The sequence below is a fragment of the Myotis yumanensis genome, unplaced genomic scaffold (assembly GCF_028538775.1).
Source record: "Myotis yumanensis isolate MYYU_CA2020_CCGP unplaced genomic scaffold, mMyoYum1.0.hap1 SCAF_1, whole genome shotgun sequence".
NCBI lineage: Eukaryota > Metazoa > Chordata > Mammalia > Chiroptera > Vespertilionidae > Myotis > Myotis yumanensis.
In genome coordinates, this window is record NW_027223752.1 from 197,623,742 (window position 1) to 197,645,723 (window position 21,982).

The 21,982-nt window shown below is 34.3% G+C and overlaps 1 protein-coding gene across 1 annotated transcript in view; it reads left to right on the forward strand.

The window, feature by feature from the left end:
- The first annotated feature begins 459 nt into the window (after window positions 1-459).
- LOC138994649 (transmembrane protease serine 11F-like) overlaps window positions 460-21,982 on the forward strand; it is a 73,013-nt gene continuing 51,490 nt past the window's right edge. The window contains exon 1 of the mRNA XM_070394698.1: window positions 460-557. Within this exon, the coding sequence (XP_070250799.1) occupies window positions 460-557 (98 nt within the window). The remainder of the gene's footprint in view (window positions 558-21,982) is intronic.

Sequence of the window (21,982 nt, forward strand, 5' to 3'; positions counted from 1 at the left end):
ACCACCTTGCTAAAGCAAACTGTGAATAAATAGCCTTTACTTATTCTCATTTTGTTTGTGTTTATTTATTACTATAATACATATGGAAATTTTATAAATATCTTGTAGTTTAGTTCCAGCATTAAATTCCAGTGGTTTATTATTAAGGAATTGTGTAAACTTTGGTCACCAGATATAGCTAGTAAAACTGTCTCAAAAATTAGACTTTATGTATAATGTTTATGTCAAAGTCCTTATGAATAATTGATTAATTCATTATTTAAAAATATTTACAACTGTTGTACATACTAGAGATGCAACAATCCATTGCTATAAATGCTAAAAAGAAGCTATATGTAAATATTAAGAAAAGGAAATAAGCAGAGGTTGAGGATAGAGAGTGATGGGATCAGTACTTTAGACAACATGGTCAGAGAGGCCTCTTTGATGAGGTAACATCTGAGCAGAGATGTGAAAGAAATGAAGGAGCAAGACTTGAAAGTATCTGCAGAAAACTTTAAAGGAGAGAGCACAGAAGTTACAAAGACTGAGGACAACACTGCTGTAACTGAGAAGAGGTGAGGTTGGAAAGAGCAGAGAAGTAATAGGGCAAGGTTATATATGATCTTGTATGCCACAATAAGACTGAATTTTATTCTGTGTTGAAAGGCACTGAGGATTTTATCCAAGACAGCAACATTATCTGACTAATCTATACTAATAAAAGGATAATATGCTAATTAGACTGGGTTGACCAGACATCTGACTTCTTTCCAGACAAAGCCATGGTGGTGGGGGGCAGAGGCAGAGGTGGTTAGAGGCAATCAGGATGGCAGGGCACCAGTTAGGGCATGACCAGGCCGGCAAGCACAGGCAGTTAAGGGCAATCAGGCTGGTAGGCAGAGTGGTTAGGGGTGATCAAGCAGGCAGGCAGGCAGGCCAGCGGTTAGGAGCCAGAGGTCCTGGATTGCAAGAGGGATGTCCGCCTACCAATTTAGGCCCCATCCTGCAGGTATCAGGCCAAAATTGGCAGTTGGACATCCCCCAAGGGGTCCCAGATTGGAGAGGGTGCAGGCCCAGCTGAGGGAACCCCCCATCCCCATGCACAAATTCCATGCACCGGGCTTCTAGTATTTCAATAAGATCTCTCTGACTTGTATAAAGAATAGACTTGAATGGGGTCAATCACAGAAGCGGTGATGCCATTTAGGAGGCAATACAGTATTTCAAGTGCTTGTTGATCAGATCATTGATTAGGATGGTATTGGTGAAGATGACAATAAGTGGTCAGATCTGAATATGCATTTTAAAGATAGAAACTCTAGAATTTCCTAATGGAGTGAATGTAGAGGGGAGTCTAGGATTACTGCAGGATTTTCATCATGGCCAAATTGGTGAAAAATGGTGCCACTTACTGAGTTTGAAGAACAGAAAGAAGCAGTTACAAGGAGTAGGAAGAAAGAATTGTTAAGTTTGGCCTATCTTAAATACAAGTGAGTATGTTGGATAGAGAGTTAGATATGCATGTCTGGAGTTCAGAGAAGAGCTCAGGACTGGAAGTATAAGTTTAAGAATCATGAACATATAAGTAGTATATTTGAAAAAAGGAAGTGGGTGAGAGAGAATAAATGTGATAGAGAAGATATCCGAAGGCTGAGTCCTGATAATTTGCAAGTTTTAGTGCTTGGAAAGAGGTTGAGAATTCAGCAAACAGTTTCTGAGTTGTCCTGTAATGAGCAGTTTTTAGGGAGTCATGTAATTTTTTCTTGATTTTAGCTATTAGACACAGTACTGCCAGAGGCACACTAAGAGCATAGTGTATACTAGCCTGAACATATCTCCTTGGTTAATTTGCAATAAATTAAAGGCAAAAATGTAGCTACAAATTACTGTCTTGGGGGTATTTGCTCAATAATCTTCAAAACCTTTGATTAAATCTGTTTAGTCAAACACTAAAGGTACTGTGAATAATTTAATTTATAAAATAAAAATGTCTGTTCAATCCTTCAAAAGCTTAGTGCCTGGAAGTGTTTCTTGTAGCAGTCAGAACTGCATAAATAGTAATTCCATGCTGTAATGTTTCATTGGGAAGGTACTTAATAGTCACAAAGCAATTTTATGTAGCAAAGAGCACTCTAAAAATTATTACTTTAGGGGATATTTCCCATTCATTTTCTTTAGCAACATAAAGAAACATCAATGAGAAAAAAAGGTATTTCTTAAAATCAAGAACCCATATTCAATTCTTTCACCAATATTTTTCACTTCTGACTTACTCTGAGGCTTTAGTCAAAGTGCATAACCTTTGTATAGAGTGAGTATAATGTGTGCTGCCCTCAGAGCTCTCTGGAAGACAGCCAAGGATAATGATAATGGAGATTATAGGCGTGTTAGAAAATGCCTCTTTGACCAGCTGTTGTTTTTAGAATGGCCCTATGATTGGATAAAGAAAGATGGCATGTGACTAACTTCATATTAGCAAGAACACTTGTGAAACCACGTCCCGTGCCTGACACAAATGTAAAGGGTTAAGTCCCGGGAGAAGGAGGTTAACACTCATTGTCTTTCATATGTTTTTGGATCTCAGAAAAAAGAGTCCAAAATTTCATTCTAGGACCATTTCCAACGGCTGCCAGCTAAAGAGGTAGATGCTATCTAATGACAGAACCACTTCCAGACTATAAACTACAAGGTATGGAAAACAGTGGTTAAAGGGATTCATGCATATTTTAAAATCCTTTTGTTTTCTTTCTTATGCCCTTTTATAATTTCCTATGATGTGATTTTTTTAGTTTACTTCTTATGCTTAATGTTAAATCTGTCCTGTTCAAATTCTATTCTCTCTCCTGAATCTTCAGTGAATGATTAGGCATTTCAATTAATTGCTTAGAAATGTACTTCTAATCAATTTAAAAACATCTTGGGATGTTTGTAAAGACATTTGTTTAGTTTGAAAAATGTAACTCAGTTATTTTCAAAGTGTGTACTATAGTCTCCTATGGAGCCCTGAGTTGTCATGGGCTGCTGACATTCAAACTAAGGTCTCATTTGCAGTTTCACTGTGTTGATATGTGTACTGATGGAGCAAAAGCAATATGGTCAGAACTGCTGGCGCCTTAGTGTGAATCAAGACAGCGGCATCGAACTGTACTATAGTCATTATGTGTGTGCTTTCAAATACTCCAGAAAAAAAAAGAATTCCAGTTTCACTTAAGAATATTCTTGATGAAGCAGTAAAAAAAGTATTAATTAGATTAAATCTTGATTGTTAGGTACAGATCTTCTTAAATGTGCTAGCCAACAAAATGAAAAGAATGCACAAACACTGCTGCATGCTAAGTACAATGATTGCCTTGAGGAAAGTTCTCAGATATTTGAGTTGAAAGCTGTAATAGCTACTCCTTAACATATATCACCATTTTTACTTGACAGAGCAACTGATAGACCAATCATGATTATTTAGACTTGGTTCTTTGGCAGATAGTTGTGTTGTTTTTTTTTAAAATATATCTTTATTGATTTCAGAGAGGAAGGAAGAGGGGAGACAGATAGAAACATCAGTGATGAGAGAGAATCATTGATTGGCTGCCTCCTGCACACCCCATACGGAACTGAGCCCGAAACCCAGGCATGTGCCCTTGACTGGAATCGAACCCAGGACTCTTCAGTCCACAGGCTGACGCTCTATCCACTGAGCCAACCCAGCTAGGGCTGGCAGATAGTTTATTTAAAATTAATGAAATGAGCCTGTCACTTTAAGGAAAACAATAATTTATTGTTTGTGATAAAATTCAAACTCACAAGTGAAAATTACAATTTTGAAAACTTGCTTAATTTCCTGTAAATTTGTCAACTTTGCAATACTTAAAGACTTTTTATAATGAGATTGGTGTTGATACTATGGAATATTAAATTTTGATACTGTATAATGAAATGTGTAACTTAATTTTTACACTATCCTGTTATACATAATTATTAATAATGAACTACAACATTCTCTAATGACTGATTACTATAATCGTGTTGCATTCATTTCCCTTACGCACCTTATGCACAGGTGCACCATTTCTCTCCACTAATACTAGCAGTGAATATTTTAGCAGCCCATTGCCATGTCATTAGTCTTGGACTGACTCGTTTGGTGTGCACAACAGGAAATATTTCACTTTCAGAGAACAAGAAAAATAGATTCATTTGTGTTACGCTTATTAATTTGTGCAGTTATTCAGTGTCTGGTAAGTTAATGTTTAAGAAAAAAACATTACTTTTTATTAAAATGATCTATTATTTTACTTTAACGATTACTCATTTATTTCAGCCCTTTGTATTCAGCATGTCTATCAAAATAAACCTACGTTTCTATGAAAATTGAAGCTTTTATTTTTCTTGTGGCCCACATAAACGTAAACCTTGTTTATTTAGCCCGTGTTAAGCCTTTGAGTTTGACATGCTTGGTATAGAGTCAAAGGATATACCCAATTATTTGAAGAGGCTATCAAAATACTCCTTTTCAACTATATCTCTCTGTGAGACACAATTTTCCTAAAATATTTTCATTAAACAGCACAATGCAATATAGCGAGTTCCAAAAGCAGATAGGCATAAAATGAGTTTCATAATTTTTTAAAAATATAGTTCTTAAAAATAAAAATGTTATTTTAAGTGGTTTGTTACTGTTATTTTAAATAAATAAATATTAAAATGTTTATTTTAAATTTCTAATAAAATAAATATCAGTATATAACTTATATAAACCATAGCTGTTTAGGCTCCTCAACAATTTTTAAGGGTATGAAGTGGTCCTGAAACCAAAATGCCCCCTCTGATTTTTTTTATAAGGGAGAAATCAGTCATAACAGAACTATAAATTTATAAGGTGTTAATTTATTAGCCTTGAAACTGTATTTTAAAAATATATAAGCCCACAAAAGGTTATTTGTTTTTTTTATCATTCAGTTACTCAGCCCATCACATATTTAACGAAGTGCTAATGCATCTAATGACTGTGCAGATCAGAAGCTTAAAAAAGTATAATGTCAGTGCTTCAGATGTTTTTGTGTGTGTTTTAAAGCTTATCTCCTAACCCCAGGCATTTAACACAATTATTTCCACAATCATACTGAGGATCTCTAACAATATATATATTTTGATGATCAGAACTTTATTTTACCCTACTTCAAACAGTCTTAGGTTGGTCATAGTCGTGTTATTAAAATCCTGGAAGTATAATTATTTTAGAGGAGAAAAAGAAATGATGTACCTTAGAAATGATGTAGTTCAAGCTTTCTTTTGTCGGAGACAGAAATAGAAACCCAGAGAGGAGTAGATAACATACACAATTAGAATGTGACTAACTCTAGAATTAAATCTGGCTTCTTAGTCAAATACTCTTTTCAGTATACTGCTATTTATTCTCTACTGATCTCTACCTCTGATAATGTGAAATCTTTGTTTTTGAGTGCAAAATATTGAATTACAATGTTATAGCAATTCCATAGACCTAAGCCAGTGCTCTTTGTAACTTTCACCTAGTCCTTCACTCCACTAGGAGGGCTCGATTTTATTAAGTCAGTGTTTTGAGGTATTAAATTAGAGGCAAAAAGATTGAATACTGTGAATTAAATTTGGAACTTTAACTTAATATTCTAGTTAGTACTATCCTAGTTGCTGCTATCATATCTGTTTTATAAAAAATAATTTTTTATTGTGATTATTCAATAAGATTGCTAAACTGGAGCCTCTGGGTGATATAGATGTTAACATAAGAAACATTTAAGTCTGTGAAAAATTTTTGTGAGTTTATTTGAGCCAAAACTTTCGACAATTGCCAAGAAGCAAAATCTCAACAGATGTGTCTCTTTTGTAATATTTTATGCATATTTTTACAGTATTTTTCCTCTTTTTAAAATATATATAGCTTTCTCTACATGGTTTTAAAGCTGTCTCTAGTTATAATGTGCAATTTTTGCTCTTGTGAAACAAATAATTATATTATTTGCAGTTGGATAATACTAATAAAGTTTGGTATATTAATACTATTGTTTGGCATACTTACTTTTTGAAACAAGTCACTTTGAAATCTTTTTTTTTTTATTGCTTAAAGTATTACAAAGGGTATTACATATGTGTCCTTTTGAAATCTTTTATTAGTTTAGCAGTTTTCCCCTTAATTAGGTTGGATTTTCTATGTAAAAATAGTATTTTTACCTACCAGTCTTTCAAAAGTTAAATGTCCTCTTACAGTTTCCTGCCATATCAGGAGCATACAGAAAACTGTTAAATAATATTTAAATCTCTCATTTCAACAATGAGAAAAACCACAGCTCAGAGGAAATAACTTATATTAATACTAGCTAGTTTAAAAAATATACATATTAATCTGTAACCGATATCTTCTATCCCTATTTAAAGAAGATTACGGTCATCTTCTCATTTGATATAAAGTAACTGAATGATTATTAATGTAGAACAAGAATAAGTCATCCTTTTAAAACTTTAAGAGAATTTGATGAGATTTTATTTCTATATAATAAATTTCTGGAAATTATATAGTAATGATTAAATCTCTGTTTACAACTGATCTCTATCCTATACCAAAAAGTAGATAGGGGAGAATAACTTGTAATATTTGAGATGTATCATTAAACTGAAATTTCTCATCTTACTGCTAATTAGGCATCTAACTATAGCTTTCACGAGGAAATCCTGACCAGCCAACATTGCATCATGGCTGATATCATTCATGAATTATAGGAATAAAGAACTCCTCCAGTGAGAAGTACTTGAATTATGCATAGATAATGAGAGAGATAAACGCAAAATTAGTACACTCATTCTAGATAAACGAAACAAAACACGAGGTTTAAAAAGGGATGGAGATTGATAAACTTCAGTGTTAAGTAAATTTGGAATGGAATAAGAAATCAAGCTGTATTACAAAGCCACTCTTCTCAAACTGGCCTGGTACTGGCAAAAGAACAGACATATAGACCAATGGAATAGAATAGAGAACCCAGAAATTGACCCAAACCACTATGCTCAATTAATATTCGGCAAAGGAGGCACGAATATACAATGGAGTAAGACAGTCTCTTCAATAAATGGTGTTGGGAAAATTGGACAGATACATGCAAAAAACTGAAACTAGACCACCAACTTACACCATACACAAGAATAAGCTCAAAATGGATAAAGGACTTAAACATAAGATGGGAAACCATAAAAATATTAGAGGAATCTACAGGCAGCGAAATCTCAGACATATACCAAAGCAATTTCTTCACTGATACTGCTCCTAGGTCAATGGAAACTAAAGAGAAAATAAACAAATGGGACTATATCAAAATAAAAAGCTTTTGCACAGCAAAGGAAACCATCAACAAAACAACAAGAAAGCCCACTGCATGGGAGAACATATTTGCCAATCTTTTCACCAATAAGGGTTTAATCTCCAACATTTACAGGGAACTCATACAACTTAACAAAAGGAAGATAAACAATCCAATCAAAATATGGGCAATGAACCTAAATAGATATTTTTTGAAGGAGGACATAAAGAAGGCCAAGAGACATATGAAAACATGCTCAAAGTCACTAATCATCTGAGAGATGCAAATCAAAATGACCATGCGGTACCATCTCACACCTGTCAGAATGGCTATCATCAACAACTCAACAAACGACAAGTTTTGGCAAGGATGCCGAGAAAAAGGAACCCTCGTGCACTGCTGGTGGGAATGCAGACTGCTGCAGCCACTGTGGAGTTTCCTCAAAAAACTAAAATTGGAACTCCCATTTGACACAGTGATCCCACTTCTAGGAATATATCCCAGGAAATTAGAAACACCAATTAGAAAGGATATATGCACCCCTATGTTCATAGCAGCACAATTTACCATAGCTAAGATTTGGAAACCGCATAAGTACCCATCAGCAGATGAGTGGATTAAAAAACTGTGGTACATCTACACAATGGAATACTATGGTGCTGTAAAAAGGAAGGAACTCCTACCATTTGCAACAGCATGGTTGGACCTGGAGAACATTATGCTAAGCGAAATAAGTCAGTCAGAGAAAGATAAATATCATTTATGGACTATAATGAACAACATAAACTGATGAACAAAAACAGATCCAGAGACAGAGAAGCATTGATCAGACTGTCAAACCTCAGAGGGAAGGTAGGGGAGGGTGAAGGGAAGGGGGAGAGATCAACCAAAGGACTTGTATGCATGCATATAAGCATAACCAATGGACACAGACACCAGGGGGGTGAGGGCATGAGTGGGGAGGCAAGGGGAGATAAGGACACATATGTAATACCTTAATCAATAAAGAGAATAAAAAAAAGAGATTTGTCAGAATTCAATGAGAATAATAAGTACATTTTTAGATGAGGCATATGGTTGGGAGAGAAGAGAGATGGAGCTCAGATCAGGGCCAGACTTGAGAAGAGAAATTCCAAAAAGTAAATGTGGGGCGTCTTTGGGTGACACCTACCCCTCAGCCCGGGTATTGGCTTTGAGATACTTTTTCTATCTCTGTTGTCTATACCTACTAGTGGAAAGGCCAAAGAAAGTAAATCAGCTCCTCAATTTCTATTTCCCCCCTTCAATATCAGAAGACCAGTTTAGTTCCACTTTTTAAATTGTAGTTATTTCATAGGATCCCAGGGGAGCTACTTAATATATTTTAGAACAGTTTCTTGGTAGTTCTAATTTGAGTGGCTAAGGATCAAATTAGAGAGATATTTTTCAAAATTAGTGCCATTACCTCTTGGTATTAAAGATGGCTGTTATCCCTAGTATTCGCCAGGAAAAATGTAATGCCTGCAAGGATAACTTTAGAGCATAATCTAAGTAGGAGGGTGTAAGTGGGGCATTGATGGGAATAGTCCACCCTCAACAGGGAGGAATATTTTACCACTGATGTTGTTTAGAATTGCTGGTGCATGGTTACAATAATAACTACACTAACTTTAATTAGATTCCTTTTGCTTTTAAAATCTTTACAATGTGCCCCCCTTATTTCTTGCATGCAGAATAGACTACTTATACAACCCCTGATTCCAATCTTAGTATTCCATTGCTTTAGAATAGTAGTAGTGGTACCAAGTTATTACATATCAAAGTCTCTTTTGTCATTATCAATAAAGAGAATAAGCCAGTATGAATAAAATATAAGCCACTGCAAAACTTAGAACAGTCACAAATAAAGAAAGAAAAGTGTTTAGAGGAAATGGCTATCCTGATTTTTTTTCTTAAGTGTAATTCATTAGAAGGTTCCTTTTTCATAGCAACTAAAGCAGACAAAGAGTCCTGGAAAGCTAACAATATAATTGTTATGCATAGAAAAAAATTACTTCTAAAGTGAAAGTAAAAGGAGTGAAAAAATCATAGTTTTCACTTTTAGAAGTTACGTATAGGGTAAAAATGAATTATAGTTTAGAATCTAAAAAATATCAATCAATAAATGTTAATTAGCCAGCTATAGCAGACACTAAAAGACATTTCAGCAGCAAAAGATCCAGTTTTTTATTTTAAAATTTAAATAAAGTTGAAGAGATGAAACTAGAATATGTAAGGCAATAGCAATGAACGTAAAATTACATATCAGTAAGGGATAAATTATGTGTCATAGATTCTAAGTGTTAGAGAGGTCTATCAGAACAGAAGCTAGAGTTCTGGAGTGAATTGCCATTACTGCTATGCCACTGATGAGGATATGAGGATGATGTAATGTTTATTGAAATGTTTATTGAGTGATTACTCTTGTTAGATACTTTCCCAAGTCATCTACATTCATTTTTTTCCATTTGCTACTCACTACTACTATGAATGATAGATGTGATTTTCACCTTTTTTTTTTTTTTAAAAAAAAGAGATGAATAAATTGAGGTACAGAATTAAGTGACTTATTTAAAGTCACAAAGTTAGTGGCAGAGCAAAAACTTGAATCAAAGCAGTCAGTACCTAGCTACTGCATTTTAAACTGCTATCTTAAACAGTCAAGGGTTTCATTAAGGAAGTGGTAACTGAGTTGGGCTTTTACCAAGTGTCATATTTAAATGAGAGAATGGGGACAACAACCCAGTGGGAAGGAGGCTGTGATAATAGGATAGAATTTACAAAGGCAGAATGAATATTAGATGTTTTAGGGATGAGAGGCTGATTAGACTTAAAGTTCATGATGTGATGTATCATGGGAAATAAAGTTGGAATACATATTCTTAGAGTGTTTTGAATTTCATTGAACACATTTTTGATGAAGTATAAAATAGAAAGCCATTCAAAAATTTTTAAAAATAGTCACATAATGAAGGCCATGCTTTTGGGCTATTAGTCTTTAATGAAGATGATGATGAATTTGAAGAAAAAGAAAACAAGTCAGTGAGTTCAGATGAAAAGCTGTTATAATAGTCTAAGCTAGGTTAGGAAGAGAAAGGAATATATGAATCAAAAAGACAATATGAAGAAATAATTATTAAGGAATGAAATTGAGGACTGAGTCAAGGATACCTTTCAAATTTTGAGTGTAGGTGTTTGGGACATTGGGTGGTGCTACTGATAAAGGCAGAGAAGGTTGGAGGCACAAAGAGTTGTTGGTTGTGAGATACCTAGCTAGACTGTAAAATTCTTTGAGAGCAGGGTAGTGTCATATTTACCATTTTAGACTTAGCAATGTGATAGGCATAGTGACTGGCAAATAGATGGTCAATAAGACACTTTTAAAAATATATGATTGCATGTGGTCATGACACAAAATGTTAGTAGGCATCAATAGGACTACAACTTCAGTGAGGAGTAAAGTGACGATACAGATTTAGGAGTTGTCTGGATAGAAGAGAGCTCTATAAAGTCATGAGAATGGATTAATTCATGAAAGAAAAATTTGTTTTGGAAAAAAAAACCCCAGAGTGAACCTAGTATAGGAACCATTTATTTGAGGTCTTAAAGGACTTCCTTCAATTTAAAAATTATGAAAAAAGAAATAAAATATTATTTAGTGTTTGTGTCACAAAAAATCTTTTTGGATTACATCCTGCCCGAGGAGCTTTGGTAAGTTGATCAGTTTGGGCACATTTTTTTTTCTTTCAGTCAAAGCCAATGAGATATAGCTAATATACAATAATGTAAAGTGTGTTACTCAGATACAATATCATTTGATAAAGATGACAGTATCTTAATCCACTTGACTCTAAATGAGAATAACCTAATGATTTTTTGAAAGTGTACACTGAAAAATGTTAGATCATATTCATAGCGTGTGCTTTCTCATTTAGAAATGGTGTACACAAAAATGGTGGCAGTGGTTAATTCTGAGTGATATGGAGAGATAGAAGAGACTAGAAGAGTGGGTATTAATCTAAGTAGTAATTAAAATTTAATTATATTTTAAAAGGAGGCTGAATGTATTATAATATTTAAAGGTAGAGAAAGAAAAGTCTGTACTTTTTCTCATGCTCCTCTGAAAGAGGTAATGCTTCCCAATAGGTCAAACTTCTGTTTATTTATTACTTATACTCAATCCTTTCTATTTTGTGAAGAGAGTATAACTAAAACCAGATAATTTTATTCATAAATAATGCACCAAAACAAGTGAACATAAGTTGCAATGCAACTAGATAGGATGAAAGCAAACCAACAAATATCAGTGTCATTGTCTATTGAATTCTTAGTCTTTCCTTAGGGTATCTGGGATGCCATATGTAACATACAATCTGAGTTCCAAGACTGAATGAAGATTCCAATGTTAATCAAGGTATTAAACATTAGTAATGCTTCTTTATTAATATTCTTTACATTAAAAAATACATGTACAGTAAGTTCTAGTATTTTCCTACCATACCTCTGCTGATGACCTTGTGCCTCACCCCCTCATGGAGTGTAAGCCCTTCTCTTTGAAGACTATATCAAAATAGTCTAGATTCACTCTAAAGGTTAATAATAGAAGCTAAATTGGCAAAAATAAAAATTTGCTCTTGGGAGTGGTTCTTTAAAATTGTGGCAGCAGAAAATACCCTGGCTGGTATGGCTTAGTTGGTTGGTTTATTCCTGGTCAGGGCACACACCCAGGTTGCTGGTTTGATCCCTGGTAAGGGGCATGCAAGAGGAGCCAAACAATGTTACATTCTCACATCGATCTGTCTCTCTTCTCCCTTCCTCTCTCTCTCTCTAAAAATCAGTAAACTCTTCTTTGAAAACAATCCTTAAAAAAACACACACAACTCTAGGATCTATGAATTGAAATTTTTTTTAAAAAAATGCATGTATATTATTTGTTGATTACTTCAATTCCATAACTTAATGAGCACATGTAAATGACCTATGGAAATGAGTTAATCTTACAGGGAATGTCCCAGTTTTTGTTACTTTTATTTTCTGGGCAAATAATATCTGTTAATTCTTATAATATATTAGTGAAAGACCACCTAATTTGGTCTCCTTTTCTTTAGGCCAATGATACATCCATTTTAATCCACAGGACTCATTTTCTCCCTCAAGAGCTGCCACTTTTCTGTGTTATCACCCTTTTAGCAGTGCTCACATGAGTGAAGATGTGATCCGTCATTAAACCCTCTTAGGCTCTTTCTTCAATGGAAAAGATAGTACACTAATTGCCCGAGTAAGTGCAAAGCAGAACATAAGGTCAATCCTCAAAACTTAGGCTATTAGTAAGTATGAGATTAAATTATTTTTTTGCTGATGACTATTTAATTAAGTTCATAAACTTAATTAATTATTATCATCTGCAATTACAGGGAAATGTACACAATCCCTTTATAAACTCTGGTTATCTTTTTCTATTCCTTTCTTTTATTTTGGATGCTGAAGAAATGCAATCAATTTGGGAGCATCTTAACTTTCTCCTTAATGTCCTGGTATAATGTCATCTTATCGCTGACTTTTCCTCATTGACATTTTGCATCATCCACTCATTGTCTTTGACTGATAATCATTCACTCAACAATGCAGCAGTATGCCGAAACCGGTTTGGCTCAGTGGATAGAGCGTCGGCCTGCGGACTGAAAGGTCCCAGGTTCGATTCCAATGGTCAAGGGCATGTACCTGGGTTGCGGGCACATCCCCAGTAGGAGATGTGCAGGAGGCAGCTGATCGATGTTTCTCTCTCATCGATGTTTCTAACTCTCTCTCTCCCTTTCTCTCTGTAAAAAGTCAATAAAAAATATATTTAAAAAAAAACAAACAAACAATGCAGCAGTAGAAACCACTATGGTGCCTGCCCACATCCGACTGAGGATGCTGAGAACCAATGCAATAAAATTCACATGTAGTGATTTCATTACCATAGTACAAATTACTAATGCCTACTAACCCTCAGAATTAGCTGATCATTTTTCAGCCTTATAAAGAAGATTAATTTAAAAATCTTCATACGTTACATTAATTAGAACATAATACATCAATGTCTTTATCACAAGTAAAGCAAAGGACTAGAGACAATGAGTTGTGGAAAAGAGAGAGAAGAGTAAGAAAAATATCACCTTTGAAGTCTACTGAAAACAATTAGCAATACGGTGAATCCTGGAAGGAGGGAGGGAGTGAGAGTAGGGAGAGAATAAAATACCTAAATTTTTGAGGGCTTTACTATGGACCAGGAACTATTTTAAGTCTCATTTAAACTAGACACAAGTATTATCCTCATTTTACAGTGGGAGAAACTGAAATGTAAACAGTTAAGAACATTCTCAAGTTCACAGTTAACGATAACACCTGGAACTGAGCCCAGGAGCAGGTGTATTCCGCCATCCCACTCCACCACAGAGAATAAAAATAAGTTATCCCACATATTCACTGAAAGTAAAAGTAGGGGAGAAAGCTAAAAACAAACATAGAAATAGAACCTTTAAAACCAAATTGAAGATAATTTGAAAGAATGGCATAGCAGGAAAAGTTCCTGTGGGAGGCAGTTGAACATCTATTTTTGAGGTTTTTAAAAATAAAATAGTTTCTACTGTGATATTTTACTAGTTAAATATTACTGTACCTCTGGATGCCTCCACCCTAGTCTTCTGATGTAATATGAAAATGCTGACTTTCTCAACTAGGAGAAGAAATTGTACATACTATATCTCATTCCAGAAGCCTCAAATCTGGTTCTTGTTCTTACTTTGGACATGTTTAGCATAATTTTATTCACGTAAGTCACCTAGTATATTTTCTACTGTATTATTATTTACTAATATAAAGAACTGAGAATATTTTTATGAATTTTAACAAATAAAATGAGAATATTTGGTTATGAATGAGAAACATTTGAATGTAACTACTCAAACCATGTTAAAAGCATATTTGCACAATACTAATTTGAAGTTAGCACAAGTACTACTATATAAAAATCAAAATAATAATAGGTCATAATCATAAACTAATAACTTTTTCATACTTTTTTGTTAGATTTTTATAAGTTTTTACTCTTGAGAAAAATCAAACACCCAAAGAACAAAGTTGCTTTTGCTAAAGTAAGTTATAATTTTCAATTTAATTAAGTGATCTGTTAAGTTTTGTGAAATATTTATTCAGAAATTTATTTTTCGTCTCAAAATGTATGAACAACACAATGTGCGTTTATAGCTTTATTCCCCTTTAACATGTCCTGGCTCAGAGACTTTAAAAGTAGCTCTTAAAATGATCTATTCTGCATGGTTGGCTTGGCTCAGTGGTTGAGCATCGACCTATGAAGTAGGAGGTCACAGTTTGATTCCCGGTCAGGGCATATACCCAGGTTGGGGCTCCATTCTTAGGGCAGGCCATGCAGAAGGCAGCCGATCAATACTTCTCTCTCATCGCTGATGTTTCTATCTCTCTCCCCGTCTCCCTTCCTCTCTGAAGTCAATAAAAATATATTTTTAAAAAAATTATCTATCCTACAACTTTACTGATCTTCATTGTACGTTCGTGTATTGAGACTAAAAGTCTGTGGATGAATATAATTATCTAAAGTGAATATGTATAAATAATGGGATATTCACATACACTAAGACTACAATATTTATTATTGTGGGAAAGAAAAAAATATTTTTTTGCCTTTTTGGGGGTATATTACAATAAAATCTGTTTTATTTAGAGCTAAAATGGACAGTGCTAGAAAAAGCTTATATGTCCCTGCCATTCTACTTTGTGAGGAAAATAAGTCCCAAGGAGCTAAGCAGCTCTCCCATGGTCACACCATCAAGGTGGCAAAAACAAGCATCCTGGCCTGTAGCCCAGGTCTTTCCTGCACCACCATCACTTATGGTTCCCTCAAAGGAAAGAGACATACAATTTTAATGAAGAAGTGTCACCAATATACTCTAATATTTTGTTGTTGTTTTCTTGAAAACAAATTGGGGCCACACCTCAGTGCCGATCATACCTCCCCAACTGGAAGAGTGTGGCCTTCATGAATCACCCGCAGTTGCACCTTGTGGCCTTCACTGCTTGGAGCTTCTCTGTGGAACCGGCTGTCACAACATCGATCATGTTCTTATCAGATTCTGTCTTGGTCGCTGAACCTGTCAGACTCGTTTCTTTTCTTGTTACCAATGACTGTCATTATTTTCCAGGCTCCCAGCCCTGACCTGGCTGATATAGATCAGATGGTGTCTGGATAGAAGCTGCCCCAGTTCTGGGTCCATGATGTATGCGTAAGTACACATGAAGCTTGCTTTTCTCAGTCGGGTTATCAACAGGGAGAGAGGTTTCCACCTCCTGGGTCAGAAAGGACAGGTGATGGCTGGTGGAGAGAGCTTTAGAAATAAGAGTTTTTCTTGTGTTATTGTTTTTTTGTGTTAAAGTTTTATTCTGTTGTTTTTAAATGTAGGAGTTGTTCCTTTGTTTTTAAAAAACAAAGGAACCAATGTAGTCCTTTCTAAATAATAGAAATAGAAATATATGCAGTAATAAATTAACTATGTTATATTTAAACATTTAGAAGAAACTATGCTTCAAAGAGTAAAGTTTTTAATATAGTTCATGTAACTTAGTATGATCAAATAGCTTTGTATAAATTTTTGTCTTATGTTGCCTATAGAAGTATACTCTGGGAAAACTAAAAATAAATGTAAGAGGGGAGTCTATTAGGATTTTTATTTCTCTAACTAAACAACAGAAAGTATGGTAGCAACATATGAATGAAATGATGAAAATTAAAATATTGGTATTTAAAAATTATTGAGTTAACAAAATCTAGACTCTATCTGACATTTGTCATAATTGAACTCCAAAATAATTGATTAATTAATGAATTTAAGGCAAATAATTTGTATATGTTTATATTTAGGCAATTTCAGGCTATTGCTTTACAGATTGAATAACTGATATTTGATCAGAGTGATTTCATTTAAACTCCTGCTTAGTCTAACTTGACTTCTCACAGAGCTTCTTGATTTCTCTACCAACACCAGTTTCCTACATATTCTGCACTGACTGTGTCAAGTGTATTCATGATTTTGTGATAATTATAAGTGTTCAGTTATTTGATTTTCTCTTTAATGAAATATAATAATTTAGGCTTGTAGGCTCTGACATTATCTGATGACTGTTCTTGCTCTCTCAAATAACAGCATGAGTCATGCACATGGGGCCCCATAGACCCTTTCATGTTAGCATGACGTAGCATATTCTCTGAAGTTCTTATTAAAGACAAGGAAGTGTATTTCTTATTTACTAAGATAAGAACAGAGTAAGAAAAAATGTGCAGTGGAAAAAGCTTACGATTATGTTTAACAAATATTCCTACAAATATGAAAAGCTAATGATTTTAGTTTTAAAAAAGTAATGAGCAGAGAACTTGAAGTTCTGTTCTTACTTTTTCCAGAATTGTGTGTATGGCTTTTCTATTAACCTGGTTTTCCTCTTCCCAATTTATTATGTCATCTCTACTCACTCATTTTTCCACTCTGAAAAATGACATGAAATTTCCTTGCAGACATGAAATTTCTATATTGAGCCTTACCAGTTTTAATTCAGAGTTTATAGTTCTGAGGATTTTAAGTATTCTTTCTAATTGCATTCCAGGATGAGTATCATTTTTAACATCCATATTGTCAAAATCTATGGATTGTGCCATTGATATAAGACAAGATGATTACTAATGGAATTCATTAGTAAAGGTATTTTGCCCAAGATATAGGGTGTCAAAGAACAGATGAGCTAGATATGCAAAGCTTCTTAGCAGAAGTTACCTCTTTTTCATTGTGGCATAGTGGGAGGAGTAGTGGCATGAGATTTAGATGTATCTAGATTCAGTTTTGCACTTATTTGCCTGGACAAGTCATCTCTCAAGACTTCACTTTTTTAGTTATAAACTGTGGAGAAAGTTTACAGTAAAATAAATAGGGAGGAGGTTGTCACTATTAATGGGACTTGAAATCATTGTTGTGAATAAGAACAAAACTATTTTTGTTTTATTGGTTTATTACTTGTTTTATTTTGGTACTATTTAATTTAATTTGCGTGTTTTTTGTATTAAATAATGATGAACTACTATCCAATATTAATTTTATTATATTTTAATATATCCTAAGTAGTAAATTAGTAAGTCTAAGTATTATATTGTGAAACTGTTGTTTATGTGTGTGCCCCATACTGTGATGTAGAACATTTCTTATTGTGGGTCATGGTAAAAAATATGTTTAAAAACATTGCATTAGATAGCATTAAAGTTCTTTGGGATACTTAAGTTTTATGATTTCTAAAGAGTTAATAGCTAGTTAATAATGAGATCATTAACTTTCTTAAGGTACTAGAGAATCATTTAAATTACCCCAGAGTTTACTTTTTTTTTTTTTTTTTTACTAGTCCCCATATCTGGTACTCTCCACAGTGAGGTAGAGATTAGAGATATGGTTACCAGTAGTAGAGACCTCAGAGGCAAGTAGAGACCACATGATGGCACACTCTGATAAGTATAAAAATAAAGTAGTATAAACAAGATGCTAGATCAATGCCCACTCAATCTTATAAAAGCTTCTCTGAATATACAATGATTGAGTTTAGTCTCATAAAGCAAGTAGGAATTATTAGAAGATAGCCCTTGCAAAGGTCAAGAGACTTGAGATATATTTACAAATAGCTATTGGACATTATCAGATAAAAATGAAGTGAACAGTCAGACTACAAAAGGCTTTTTGTACCAGATTAAAGTCTCTGAACTACATTAGGAGAGTTGAGTGAAAATTAAACAAGAGGAAGGAATGATGAAATTTTCAATTTAGAACTGTTAGGGTAGAACGAAGCAGTTTGATGGTTCATTTGTCTTCTGGGTAGAGTTGCAGAGCTAAATAAAGGGAGTGGCAGGGAGACCACCTATGTACACTTTTCTTCTGTCTTCAAGAGTTGTCATATTCTTGAATTATATAATCACTATATGCCTCCAATTAATGTTCCTTCCCACCTTTGGTGAGACACTATAGTCTTCCTTCAAGATTCTAATCAAAGTTACTGTAAAATATTTCTCCTACCCTCACATCACGCATCTTAATTATTCCTGAAGCACAGCCTTCCTATCAAACTTGCATAAGACCCTGTTTATATTTCTGTTGGCACTTCTCTGTGTGATTATTTGTTTTCAATTATATCTCCTCAGTTAAGCAGAGAGCTTTTTGCATTCCCAGTGCCAAACACATTGCCTGGTCCATCATAGACTGTCAACATTCATGGGTTGACTTACAATAAAATACGCCTAGAGCCAAAGAACAGATGCTTAGAAAGAGGAAAGGTTAGGAATAAATGAAAATTTCAAACTTACCTTTTTTTTTACATACCTATTCAAAAAGGTGTATGCAATATTTGAGTTACAGTAATTCAGAAGGCAAATAAAAAGCTGAGCAGTGGAGAGAATTCATCTCAAGTAAACATATGTTGTTTACTTGAGCATTTATTACAGAAGAGATAAAAGCATCAGATAAATGCTTATAGACTAGATTTTAAAGTTTCATTAGCTCATTAATTCAACAAATGCTTATTACCAGTAGCACACAATACACACATAATATATGTATATACCTACATACATTATACATGCACAGGGTGCGTTATGTGTATATAGTACATGTGTACACATACACATATCACATACACATAAACAAATACACATACAGACACACATAAATAAAACATATTCTCTACTTTTATGGTTACAATCTAAAGGAGGAGACATAATAAACAACTAAACAAACAAATGGATGTGAATTATAAATATAACTATGAGGTAAGGATTTGTACTTTTCCCAAAAACATTTTTCTAATTCACTTCATTTATTTTATAATATCTGGATTTGATGATAATGCTGGTAGTGATAACTGATGTCTTTTATTTACAAGAAATTTTTAGTTTACATGATAACATGCTACAGTCTACTTTTGTTTATCTACATGATAAATTTGTGAAATATATTTTTGAAACATTAAGTACTGAAAAAGTTTTCTACTGTGCTTAATGAAGCTTTGTGAAGATCTAAATAGGACCTCTTAACACTATTCAACAAATGTAGGAAGACTGCATGGAAACCAGTATTTGACTAAGAAGATAAATCTGTGTTGCTTTAAGCAAGTATTTGTAGTAGTCTTTTTAAAAAGGATATTGTGTATTGGAGTACTGTGTACTGGTGAATGGATATTTAGGGACAAATAGCAAGAAAGTTTTCATACTCTTGAATCATATAATCACTACTAGAAGCCCAGTGAATGAAATTTATGCACTGGGCGGGGGGCAGGTGTCCCTCAGCCCAGCCTGCACCCTCTCCAATCTGGGATCCCTCTCACAATTCGGGACTGCTGGCTCCCAACCGCTCGCCTGCCTGCCAGCCTGGTCACCCCCTAACCATTCCCCTGCCATCCTGATCGATGCCTATCTGATCCCCTGCCAGCCTGATTGCCCCCAACTGCCCTCCCCTGTCAGCCATCTTGTGGTGGCCATCTTTGACCACATGGGGCAGACATCTTGTGCAAGGGTGTGATGGTCAATTTGCATATTACCTCTTTATTATATAGGATATGGCTTCCTTATTTATTATGAAGCATTTGAACCCTTAGCATTTTCTTTTTTTTTTTTAAATATATTTTATTGATTTTTTACAGAGAGGAAGGGAGAGAGACAGAGAGTTAGAAACATCGATGAGAGAGAAACATCGATCAGCTGTCTCCTGCACACCCCCCACCGGGGATGTGCCCGCAACCCAGGTACATGCCCTTGACCAGAATCGAACCTGGGACCTTTCAGTCCGCAGGCCGACGCTCTATCCACTGAGCCAAACCGGTTTCGGCCCTTAGCATTTTCAAGAACATTTATATTCAAACTACAGAAATTTATTACAGAAGAGATAAAAGCATCAGCTAAGTGCTTATAGACTAGACAAATTCAAAGGCAAACCAGAAATGTTTGCATTGGATTCTGTACATTATATTTTCTTCCAATAATGTGTATGAGTAAATTTTAACTCTTACTTGATTCTTTTCAGCTGCCAGTATTTATAGTATATTGACTTGTTTTTAAATAATTTTGCAAAGTTATTGTTTTTATAATTGCTTGCTTATTTCTGCTCAAAATTTGAAAGCAGGCTGCTTTGAGGCATGGGACAATTTATATATAACATTATCATTGGGAGAAGAGAGCAACCCATACATTGAGTATTTTATATAAAACAAAAATGAATTAATTTAAAACATAACTATAGAAAATATACAGTAGCATGATATACTAGTGGAGACCATATGAAATTGATGCTTATTGGGTTAAAAATAACTGAATATCAGAAATTTTATATGGTTCAAACTTATCAAGTCTCCTTCAGATCTTGTTTTATTTACTCTAGAATATAATATATGGAATGACTAATGCAACTTTAAAATTACAGAATTTAAAAAACTATCAAGGTAACATTTGAAAAATTTTTTGTACTATCTAAAATATACTGGCTTAAATACTAGAATGACAGCCAATCTTCAACACACATCCCAAAAGGTGAAATATAATAAAGCAAGTTGGCAAGAATTAACTCCTAAAAATAGAATAAAAAAGTCCAGTGCAAAACAGAGTATAGGGTGTGTGTAGACACTACCGAAAGAAAAAATGGGGGAAAAATCCAGTTAATTGTTTGATCTACAAGGTATCAAACAACTGCCTTAAGTATTTTATCTGCTCCCTTAGGCCCATTGAGAGATTCTTGTATAAACAGACAAATAAACTTGAACAGGCACAAGACCTAAAATGAATGAGGCCTTTGGTGTGATATTGTAGTGTCAAATTTTAAGAGAAGTGATACAAAGTAAGAATCTACAGTTTCATCTTGATAACATTTTATAAAAATAGATTAAAAATCAGGTCAGTACTGTTACTCCCGTCGTTCACATTGATATCATGATTTTGGTCATGCGTGTAGACCTGAACAAGTTGTAGAGACCTGTTAGAGACTGGATTTGACAATTAGCATGAACACTGCCTCGAAACTGCATCAATGGTATCATCTCAGCTCTCTGCTCTACTAAGTCTGTGAGGCATTTCCTGTCCCATTAATTTCCTACTACTTACCCTCCACTCCCACTTATCATTCATCCTTTCATAATCATCTTTCCCCTTGATGGTTACTAGTGACTGATTATGGCTTCATTTCCAATCTCAAACTTTGGTTGCTTTAGGTGGTACTGGCCACTACTTTGCTATTGATAAGGTAGAGGAAAGATCAATTCATTTTTTTCATTGCTTATACTAGTGTATCATGTCACTTTTAAGAATATATTAACTCATAGATATTATGATTGGGTACTTGGGATATTATCAGATAAGATGGTTGAGACAAGTACCTTTACTTTTTTACATTTTTAAAAAAATATATATGTTTTTATTTATTTCAGAGAAGAATGGAGAGAGATAGAAACATCAATAATGAGAGAGAATCATTGATCAGCTGCCTCCTGGGGATTGAGCCCGCATGTGCCCTTGACCATAATCGTACCTGTGACCCTTCAGTCCACAGGAAGACACTCTATCCATTGAGCCAAAC